The following is a 12,281-nucleotide window of genomic DNA, read 5'->3' on the forward strand; positions in this document are numbered from 1 at the left end:
TCAATAAGAGCTTATGAGTAAACAACTGTCTGATTGACTGCTGAGAAAAAGAAGTTAGATATTCAAGTCAACAATCACGGTTTCGGTTTTCATACGCCATCAAAGATGTATTTATGACCCGAAAACGAGATTTTGTTTTATCTCCTGCTGCAGTAATGAAACCAGAGAAAAGGCTACATTTATTTTTTAGATTGGATCTAACCACTGGACCATTGCACTTCCACTACAGTATATACACTAGTAATATATATATATATATATATATATATATATATATATATATATATATATATATATATATATATAGACAGACAGACAGATAGATAGATAGATAGATATGCACACGCACACACACACACACACACACACCAGTATGTAGATAACGAAGTATTTTTACACAGCTAACACGTATTTATACAACTAATGTGTATACTTAATGCCGTGTATATACAGCTAGTATGTATTGATGATCGGTGTTGACGGTTACTAAACACTGATGAATTATAAGTATTTATAGCTGCCTATACGTACCAACCATGCCACACACTGCAGGATGGAAACATTGGTATCCTTCTCTGCCGTTCCAGCCATAATTACCTCCTTTGACCAATATATCAATTTCCTCGTAGGCATTCTGGCCAACATCACCACAGATTATCCGCCCTTTGTTCATTCCTGAAGAAGTAAAAACATTATCAACATATTTTTATAATAAGCACACAAACATATACATAAACACATGCATATACACACACCCACGTACCTAAACATCAGTAATGTCTATACAAGAAAGAAAATACGTATGCATAACAAGTGTGTGTATATCCATGCACATACATATCGTCCAATACGTCTGATGATTGTTAATTTACCTTCCCATACTCGGAAAATTCTTCAACATGAAACCGTTCCTTAACGTGAATTGGCTGCTATGAAACTAACCAATATTGCATAAGGATTCGTATTTCATTCCCTTTTGTGCTATCAGTAATTCCTTTACCTGGATCCCTTTCTTTTGACATCTCAAGTCGTCCTTTTCTATTTTATTTTTCACTGATCAACCTTTTCTGTTATCTCTCGCTTTCTCCTGAAAGCCATACCTCATCTCCAACCTCCTCTCATATCTGTTATCCTTCTGAGCGCCATCTCATATCTGCCACCGATGCAGCCCCATTTTTGTTCGCCACTCATTATTCCACCCCTACGTACCTCTGACTTCCATTTCTGTTACTGTACGACTCTCTCCCCTACACTCCCACCCATACATCATTTCCATATTCCTCATCTACCTACAATTTTATTACGCAGTCCCTTACCACCGTCTCCTTTCTGAGCCACTCCTTTTCCTTTTCTACCCAAACTCGTATCTACCTCCGACCACACCTTCAATCTTTTTCACATTTATCCCATCTCTAACCATCTCTCACTCCCATCTCTCACTCCCATCTCACACTCATATGAACTTGTCCCCCCACCCCCACCCTGCTCCCATCTTCTGTCCATATCTTCCCTTCTACTCACTTTCTTCTACTTAGTTCTCACATCACGTCACCACCATCTTTACTTGTCTCTCCTATTCCTACTCGACCTCATATAATGCAGAGTGGCCATACATCTTCTCAACAGCAAGACACCTGTATTCCGCCCTTCATCGTATTCTAGACCCTCACCACCCGGCATAAGGCTACCTCCCCCGCCTACTCAGTAGAGAGAAAGAGAGAGAGAGATTTTCCTTTGTTTTCTGCAGCTGGAAACTTTTCGTCTGCTGCTGGTGCTTCGGTGCCTTTTAGCATCGCGCTTCGACACGAGATGCTTTCTCGACACGAAGATCGTAGTATTACCATTTCTTACAGCATAGCCATGCTAGGATTGCTCTCTCTCTCTCTCTCTCTCTCTCATATATATATTATATGTGTGTGTGTGTAAGGTATAAACAAATAGGTAGAGAGTGGGTGACTGTACTGACCTGTGACGCGGTCGCCTTCATCTTTGTCGCAACGCCATATATTCCGAATTCCGTAAGCATAGATCTCTGGACGTGTTCCATTTTCGTTGACAAATGGATTACTCGGTGGAATTGCATATTGTTTCCCCTTACGTCTCTTGTTAACATTAATTCTTAACACTTTCCCCAGCAAAACAGACCTGAAACAAAGATTCAGACTCATTGTCAGTGAAATTCTACACACACACACACACACACATACACACACACACACACACATACACACACACACACACACACACATATACACACACACACATACACACACACACACACACAAACTTTAGGTCAGTTCATATATATTTGTGACATATTTCAACTTCTGAAGACAATTTCACCACAGCTTACCGTGGAGAAAATATCTCAAGGCAAAAATTCTGTTTATTTCCCACCACTGCTACACTGTACAACATACGTACGTGCGTACGTACGTACGTATGTATGTATGTATGTATGTACAGCCTCCTTTAAGATGTTCGTGTACATTCGGACATAAAAAGGCAACACGCTGCAGATGTCTCGAAAAAGAAATTCTCCTTATAGACTTATGTAGGTGCAGACACATGACTGGGCTATGAATGCTCCCACAGTACATAACTGTATTTCATTCAACGCTGCTAAGTGCGCCTTTCATATACACTTATATACATACAGTAATCCCTCGACTATCGCGGGTGTTACGTTCCAAAACTCCCCGCGATAGGTGAAAATCCGCGAAGTAGAAACAGTACTGTATATTCTTTTTATTATTTTTATATATATTTATTACTTCCGCTTTAATGAAGGCAGAGGTATTGTTTTCAGATTATATAAAGATTTCTTTTTTTGGGGAGGCCGTTGTTCGTGCAACATCGTTATTCCTCTCTGTGCCTATGAAATCTTGTATCCCGGCTGTAAGGCCTTATTTCCATACACGCCAGCTTAATTTGATTCGTCCTTAGTCGAAAGACATCTGTTGTGATGTCCCGTTATTATTCCTACTGTATTTGGTTAACATTGTTCGTTTTTTTCCGTCCTTGTTTTTGTATACATTCGCTGCTTTCTTCCAAGGAATCTAATGCTCTTAGCTTAGTTTTTCCTTGGGGCTGGCCAGATTGGAGCAATATCGAGAATAACCAGCCGAAATTGCAAGGATAATCTGGATCTCGACTGAAGAGAGAAAACTCCGAATGACCTGCCCGTGTTTTCTGTGTATCGTCTATCTAGATGTTTTGTCCCTTTCTTGTATCACCTAACCGTCTGGATGCTTTTGCGTTCTTGTCCCATTCTGTACTATATATATATATATATATATATATATATATATATATATTATATGTACGTAATATTTTGTTTAAGTAATAAATCAACATGGATACCAGTTATATACGGGTACTAAATGGTTCAGCGAAGAGAGAGAGAGAGAGAGAGAGAGATAATAGTAGTTATAACAACATAATTTGAATGAGTCCTAAATATCAACCTCAGAATTAGTTTTTAAAACTGTAACTCGTACATTAGTTGAAAATTTAGTCAGTAAAATTCCTCGAAAATGTCTAAATCTCGAAATTCACAAATAAAGCAAACGTATCATTTGCTTATTATATTATTATTATTATTATTATTATTATTATTATTATTATTATTATTATTCAGTTTCTGTCCGTTAATATAATTCTTGTGCACAGAATTGCATAAATAATTTGTGAAAGAAAATATATTTTCCCCTCAAGACCTCTATGATGTTTTACAGATGTTTGCAGTAAGGAATACATTAGCACAAAAACAGCATATTTTTTTTTGTTTGTTTTTGGCCTTCTTTAGTAGCAGCACCCATCTCTATTACTCAAACTGGCGAATCGTTCTACTCTTTTAGTAAAGAATATCTGCAAGGCCGGCTATAGTTGCTTTATCCCTTTTGTTACCATATTTCTGTTGAAATCCACTAGTGTTTCAATTAATGTTGCAAATTGCAAAAAAAAAAATTAGCGAAATAGCTTTGTCATTATTAAACTAGTGTTTATAACAACAATAAACATGAAAATTTGATAGGTTTTAATTTAAATTTAAAACAGAAAATTTGGATCATAGGATCAGGAATGAAGATATTAACTGGCTTTTAGACCAGGCAGTTTGGTATGAAAAAGGTTAAACTTGTAAGTATATGTTTTAAGGAATTAGGATTGACAGAAAGAAACTAAAATGAAATGTGATATATTTAAAGGAGAGAGAGAAGGGGGCTGTGATGTTTTATGAAGTGAAATAACTTTGATAAGGAGTGGAAACTGGGTCACGAATTAAGCTCACTGTGATGATAATCGTAAAAGGAAACATTTCGTTCTTAAATCCATTATGATGTATTTATAACAAGCAAAGCAACAAGTCAAGAAAATCTCTCTAAGAGATGAAAGCAGTGTGTGTGTGGGGGGGGGGGGCAGATAGAATTGTTTTCAGGTCGAGTAGCCCATCCCGCTCAAAAGGTCCCTGAATAGAGGCTGTTTAAGGAAGTTGAACGAAACACCCATGTTTCCAGAGGTGAATTGTTCAAATCCCAAAGAATTCCTCTCAACACACGGCTGTCATGCTCCCCCACTACTTCTGCTCGTGATCTGAAATGCATATATCGTCAGCCACCAAGGGACATGCTCAACTGGTTAATGTCAAACAACTGACAAGCAAGTCTGAGCAGATTATTATTATTATTATTATTATTTGGCATAAGTAGATATGTAGCTTATCACTATGTCAAATTTAGCTATTTGCGAAGTATAACGACAAACGAAGACATGATTCTAAAACCCTGGAATATCTCTTCCATACCGATAAGAAACCAGATTTGTCCTGTTTCTACTTTAAAATATAATTTTTATCCGCATTTGATTTCAACCCGAGATAGCTACGACGCACAGACACAAACGCCCCTCCCTGAACAACTCGTATGAATGCAACCGCAACAAAAACACAACAAAAGCAAACGCATTTGATTTCACTGCAGGAGGTAAACATATAAAGAGGGAAAAGTTGAAGACATTTGTTTGTAGAAAATGATATTAGCGCGATATTCACGGTGATAAGTTAAGCAACAAAACGATATACACATACACCCAAATGAACAAAATAGGGTGGGGGGGAAATAGCAATTGATCTTTCGTCAGTGCTGCTCACATGAATCGACTGGTTGAGAAGAAATGTGCTTGGCAGGTTTGTAACCAAGAAGGGCACATATGTTTTTTTGTTTTTTTTAATCAAGGATAACAGAAGAGGAAAACCACCTATCTATGCATCACATAAAGAGCAGCCCCAAAGAATAATTAGAGCTGGGCTTGGCAGTTGTGTCGAGAGAACCGTCTGCTTGGTTTTGAAAGTAAGGACCTGACAATAAGACACGACTGACTAGTGCGTCACACAGATGCCTATGCACTGCTGTTCTAATACAGGGATCGACGCAATAAAACGGTAGCAGTTATATAATATTGGCAATGGCATCGATCGTTGGGTCGAGTTTTAAGACATTCAAATGGTAGGAATGTTACAGAAGATCTTACAAATAATCGGTCACATTACAAAGAAAAATATTCCCAGATGTTTGTTGATTCTTTTTTCATCTTGGATTTTTTTTTATCTTGGGTATTCCTGGTTCTAAGTCGTAGAGACAAAGCTGAACAGAATCATAGGGTGCTCTCGAATTCATCTTGTTGGTGGTTTTTCTGCTTCTTTTGTGTGTCTTCTTAAATTATATCTTTTTAAAAATTATGTCTTTATACAACTGCCAACGTACTTTGTATGATGAAAATTTTTTTTAACATGCGATGCGCATTATATTTCTTTCACTCTCCTCGTTTATTTACACATATTTTATAACACTTTCGTATATTGTGGGCACCGCCATCTCTGGAGCACCAGGGCACTATAAGACCCCTAACTACTTTACACTTTGAAAAGTTGCCGTCTTTCTCTTGACTTCACAGTTTAAAGGTAGAGTTGAAGAAGAAGCTACCAATTTTACGACAGTTAGTCATCTTTCATGGAATTTGCTAGAGGGCAGCATCACCCTTTCCACTCTTTTACTCTGTTTCACGTAGAACTGAAGACTTTGGTCGGGGAGAGAGAGAGAGAGAGAGAGAGTCTATACCTTAGTTCTTTTAAATACATCTGCCATAGAATTTCTTTACGATAGCAACCAGACAAGGGAAAACTGTGTGATCTACAGGAATGATGACTAAATGATGATTTGACAAACTGGGACGGGGAGACCTTGAGGAATAAATAAATAAATATTTTCTTCCTCCCTTTTCTTGAAGTTAATGGGCTAATTTACAGGATGTCATTTTGTTTTTACTTTATTTCGTTCAAATCTGCCCTCCTCCTCCTCCCCTCCTCCCCCTGAAACTGTATTTTATCCATGATGAATTCTTTAATATATTTCCAAACCATTGTAACTTTTTTTATTATTAATTTCTGGAAGAATGAATGATTTTCGTCATTGACATGCAAAATTCATTATGACAGAAAATTTTGAAAAAAAAAAAAAAACCTGGTGAAAAACTGAAATATTTTAAGTGTTTGGAAGAATTTAAAAAATGTTCCGTTATAATTTTAAGTAAATAAATAAATTGAGGACCTTACTTGTTTTGACTATGGCCGTAGGGATCACCACTACTTCCTCCGTCCCCGATGAAAATGTACAGGTAGTTGTCATCGCCAAACAGAAGCTACAGTTAAGAATGAAGCAAAGATAGAGTTAATTAAAGTTTTATAATTAAACAATACAGTTTACATAATTAACCAATGTAGCTATAGATAGTTTCATAATTTACAGAACCGTTACGCAATTAACTAATACAATTAATATAATTAACATATTCGTTTACATAATGAACAACTGTGTGTTAATAATTAACAGGTATAACGACACAATTAATAAATACAGTTTGTAGTATTAATTAAACAATCATCTAATTAATATCTTTACATTCTTTTACTTGTTTCAGTCTTTGGATCGCAGTCTTATTGGGGTGCCGTCTTGGTGAGTTTAGCCTCCCCCCCCCCCCCCAACACTTATGCTCCTTGAGCCAGTTACTTATTCCATTGGTCTCTATAGCCGAATTGCTAAGTTACAGCAATGTAAACAAACAACACCGATTGTCAAGCGGTGTGGGGGTCAACGCACAGACACACACACACGCACACGCACACGCACACACACACACACACGCACACACATGCTGGGTGATCGGGCTGAATTTAACAGTTTGCATAAAAAGAAAAAAGAGATTATCCCATCCCAAAATAAAAATATTTTAAAAACTCAAAAAATATTAAGTAGATTACGGCTGCGAGATAGCGGTTTACTCCAAGTAGTCAGCTTCAGCTTCTATCATTGGCCTCAAGAGGGCTCTGGAACCTGGCACATGCGCTCTTCACTGTGTCCTTGGGAGGATCTTGGAACACTTCTTTGATCTTGGCCACCAGCTAGGCCTTGGTGTTGCAGGCCAAGCGATTGGTGGCTTTCTCAACCGCGCCCTGCACACAATAATCCACGGGTTTACAATAGGGAGAATTAGGGAAACAGAAATAGAGGGAGAATAGAAGTCGGAGAATCTTTCTGACAAACACTTCTGATTCTTTCTGGAAGTATGGTAAAGTGCCACATACTTCTGTCACACATATGATCTTCCAGCAGAAATCCTCTCCGGCCAGAGTTTGACCACAGTCTCCAGCAGCTTCATATAGCCGTCTGAATAGAGGCTAAGCCCCTGTTCAGAGACGCAGAGATCAATTCCAGTGTGCGGATGCAGTCAGAAACCCTGTCGGGTCCCTTCCTGCTGGCTACAGCTTCGTAGTCTCCGTTGCAGCTGTCCATGTCACCTTTGTCAAACTTTACACTGTCCACATAGCATTAAACAGCAGTTGGCATTTTGATACCCGGTGCAAACCATTATGGTAGAGTTAACTCTTTTCCAATATTTAGATGGTTCTCAGTCCTCCATGTTAGCTAAGTTTTTCTCAATAACAACTTTAATCTTTATGCCCTCCAACATCGATGTCTGTGCATAAACACATCAAGCTCTTACTGTAAAAAGGAGATATAAAACGATGGTCAAATTTATCCCGAACACTCTGTATGTATACATTATTTACATTATTTACATTATTTACATTTGACGGATATTTTTCCTCATCTTGTTTGTTGTTAACACAACGTCTCGGCTGATATACCCTCCAGCCTTCATCAGGTGTCTTGGGGAAATTTCGAACCTGGGCATATGGCGTAGTGGTTAAGAACGCGGGCTACTGACCCTCAAGATTCCCTATTTTTATTCCTCTCAACTCGTAGCAGTTGACAACAAATACTTATAGTGAAGGATTGTGTATACCAACAGCAAATACAAGTCCAGTAAACAAATTATTTAAACTGTAAATCAATGTCATTCCATTATTTACTTCGAAGGCATCCAATAAGCCTATCGCATCTGTTTACCTCAATACATTCTGATACATCTTTAACCACTACAACATGTTTATGTAATTAACAAATATACTTTAATTATTAACATACTTTATAAGGTAAACTAATAAATATATAATTAACAATTACAGTTTACATAAATAACATCTGTTATTATCCAATGAACGCTTATATATACACGTATATAGTTTACATAAATAACACGTTTTTATGTAATTAACAAATATAGCGTACATATTTAATTAATTAACAAATATAGCGTACATATTTAATTAAGTAATTAACAAATATAGAGTACATGTCCATCGTACATAAATGCGCATATAACAAATACATTTCAAATTGTTATACAGTAATCCCTCGACTATCGCGGATGTTACGTTCCAAAATCCCCGTGATAAGTGAAAATCCGCGAAGTAGAAACAGTCTTGTACTGTATATTTTTTTAAATTACATTTATGATTTGAATATATCTATTTGATTCTAAATGCAAAACAACACCACGGAAGAATCGACGTAAGCTTAAATAATAAACCGCAATAGGTGAACCGCGAGATGGCATGGGATTACTGCACACCCCAATTATGCAACTAACACAACCAGCATCTCTACAACTAATGCAGCCATTAACTGCATAATGGACACGCACCATAATGTAGGTTACAGATGTAGTTTCTACGATAACCTCGTAAGCAGTTAAACATCACTGTAAACTAATATCTGATCTAAATGCGGGTTTCTTTTGTAACGCCTTACGACATTTGGAGAAAGAGAAGAAAGAGCAAAAGAGGAATGAAGTTAACATCGGAGATGTAGGGTGTGTGCCGTAGCTTTCTGAAATAGACACATTTTTTTTTTCAAGAAATTTTGCAGATTGGTTCGCCATGGAGCAGTTTGCCGTTATATATTTTTTTTACCTCCGCCAAGGAAGGGGGTTATCTTTTCATCGGCGTTGGTTTGTCTGTCTGTGCGCAAAGTAACTCAAAAAGTGTGGTAAGACGCTTGCTTCCCAGCCACATGGTTTGGGGTTCAGTCCCACTGCGTGGCACCTTGGGCAAGTGTTTCTACTATAGCCTCAGGCTCACCAAAGCCTTGAGTGGATGTTGTAGGTGGATACTGTTGTATATATATATATATATATATGTGTGTGTGTGTGTGTGTGTGTGTGTGTGTGTGTGTGTGTGTGTGTGTGTGTGTGTGTGTGTATGTGTGTGTGTGTGTGTTTGTGTGTGTGTGTGTGTGTGTGTGTGTGTGTGTGTGTTTGTCCCCTACCCCACCGGTTGACAACCAATGTTGGTGTGTTTACGTCCATTTAACTCAGCGGTTGGCAAGAGAGACTGATAGAATAAGTACAAGGCTTTACAAAAACTGTACTGGGGCCGATTCATTCAACTAAAAATTCTTGAAGACGATGCCCCAGCATGACCACAGTGCAATGGCTGAAACGATTAAGTAGTTACATAACGAATTTTTGAGAAGCATCCAACCGTTTCTCTCCTGGGGCTGTCTTCTCTCTCTCTCTCTCTCTCTCTCTCTCTCTCTCTCTCTATATATATATATATATATATATATATATATATATATATATATATATATATATATATACTGTGGCTCTGGTGGTCGTCATTTCGCCTCAGTTTATGCTCTCGTCGCGGTTCATATTGAACCAGATTCTGATTTGCACAATAATACATAGAGTCTAACATCAAACATCTTTTCTCACAGAAATTCTGCTCAAGTTGCTCGTCTGTCGCTTTCTATCGCACTGGTTTAATCGTCTGCATATTGGATCAATTTGGCTCACATCAAGAAATCCTCTTATATCTGAATAAAGAAAAGCGTTTCTCAATTCGAAAATTCACAAGAGCCCAAGAGAGAGAGAGGGGAGAGAGAGAGAGAGAGAGAGAGAGAGAGAGAGAGAGAGAGAGAGAGAGAGAGAGAGAGAGAAAGAGAGAGAGAGAGAGAGAACGGCGATGATATTCGACATATTTCAAGGACTGAGTCCGTCGTATCGAGGGACTAACAAATTGCAGTTTATCCTGATCTGGCAAACAAACTATTTCCATATACTCCTCCCCACCCTCTCTCTCCCACGCGCACACGCATTTTTACGATTCACTTTCCGAAGCGTGGTGTTTGTGCATACATACATACATTATAAGCGATTAATGCTTATTATGATGATAGAAACCAGCTTCCATTTCACATGAAACGGCAGAGTATTCAGCCAACAAGAAATTCCATAGACTGTATAAAGAGGCAGAGCGGAAAAAAATTACCAAAGCCAATTTGGATTTAGGACTTAACGAAGCTAATTTAGGAAAAGGAGCTCATCGTAAAAGAAAACAGATGTAGACAACATGGAACGAAACACCTTCACACCCAGAAGTAACATTTGAGGAAACCGAACAAGTGTGAGAGATATATGTGAGGGATGTGTGCGTATTGGGTCAAATTAATTGCATCCATACTTCCTCGTAAGGACCTAATTAAAGAAATGGTAGGGAAACGGAGGAGGAAATAAAATTTATACGGGAACTTGCTATGATAAAATTCTGAACGGATATTTCTGTCATTCTCTGTCAGCAATTTCGTTTCAAAGCAAAAAATGAGTTACCGAATGTGAAATGCTAAATGAAATATGGAAAATGACAATAAACTGAGAAAACGTGAAGAATGTGAATTAGAGTTTATCGCAAAAGAAGAAAACAGATCCAAGCTCGTGTGGCAACGAAAACAAATGTTTCTTGACGAATATGCTGCGAATTACAGTAGGGAGTTTTCATTGTTAGGGTATATCAGGAAACTCCCTAACAGAATTATGAAGCACCAGAACCTACACAGAATCACATCTAAGAATAAATATTCTTTCGATAAAACTGTGGACCAAAATACTAGATTAAGAAGCGCAAGAAATAGAACATTTTCAAGACGAAGATTGCCAGCATGGAACAGAAATGTTGACATAGGAATAAATTTCAATAATAATGGATATTAGCGTCAAAACTCTCTTTTAAATTTAAAACTTTGGATATATAACCAAGGAGAACGATCCCTAAGGAGTCTAATTTAGACCTTTTGCGGTGAAATCTCTTGCTATATTGGGAACGATTACATGTTTTTCTATGAACAAATATATATATATATATATATATATATATATATATATATATATATATATCAGCATTGAAACACAATAGATAACGTTAGAAATTGCTGTTCTTTGTATAAACCTTAGCTGGATTTAAGTTAATAAAAAGAACTTCCGAAGACGGTCGTCAGTTGAGTGAATGTAACGAGTTGAGATGATTGTTTCGTTTTACTGAGAAAAACCTGACTTGGGATCGTTTCCAGTGGGTGATGACATCTTCTTCTCAATTGTGCCAATGTTGCAGATTTAAGAAAAGGAAAACATCACGTCAGCAAAAGGTTATGACATCGGTGAGGGTGATAAAAGTGCGAAACGACGATAAAGCTGAGTTAAAGTCATTGATAACAGCCAGTGTGTTGCTAGGAGTGTAAGGTGATCCGAAACATTCACTTTTTAACTAACATTCTACAGGCTTAGGTCAACGTGAATATATATATGAGGTTAAATATGAATATTTAAAGAGATAAGTAAATATAAACATATAAAATGCCGACAAAACATTTCTGTTAATCTTTCTCTAACCTCTGTTATTTCTTTCTCCTTCCAGTAAAGTCATCTCATTTTTTCCCTTATCAATCATACCACAAACAGCATCGCCCTCCCATCTTTTATGATTTCATGCGTTCCTTCTCTTCATTTATCTTATTTTGTTTTCTTTTCTTTTCTGTCAACCAAGC

At 37.4% G+C, this 12,281-nt stretch overlaps 1 protein-coding gene across 1 annotated transcript in view; it reads right to left on the reverse strand.

Annotated features, from left to right (window-relative positions):
- LOC128248940 (HHIP-like protein 1) overlaps positions 1-12,281 on the reverse strand; it is a 55,075-nt gene that overhangs the window by 23,301 nt on the left and 19,493 nt on the right. The window contains exons 2-4 of the mRNA XM_089359040.1: positions 6,611-6,696; positions 1,967-2,145; positions 532-675 (exon numbers count right to left, since the gene is read on the reverse strand). Of these exons, the coding sequence (XP_089215166.1) occupies positions 532-675; positions 1,967-2,145; positions 6,611-6,696 (409 nt within the window). The remainder of the gene's footprint in view (positions 1-531; positions 676-1,966; positions 2,146-6,610; positions 6,697-12,281) is intronic.

The sequence above is a fragment of the Octopus bimaculoides genome, chromosome 10 (genome assembly GCF_046866305.1).
Source record: "Octopus bimaculoides isolate indiv1 chromosome 10, ASM4686630v1, whole genome shotgun sequence".
Lineage (NCBI taxonomy): Eukaryota > Metazoa > Mollusca > Cephalopoda > Octopoda > Octopodidae > Octopus > Octopus bimaculoides.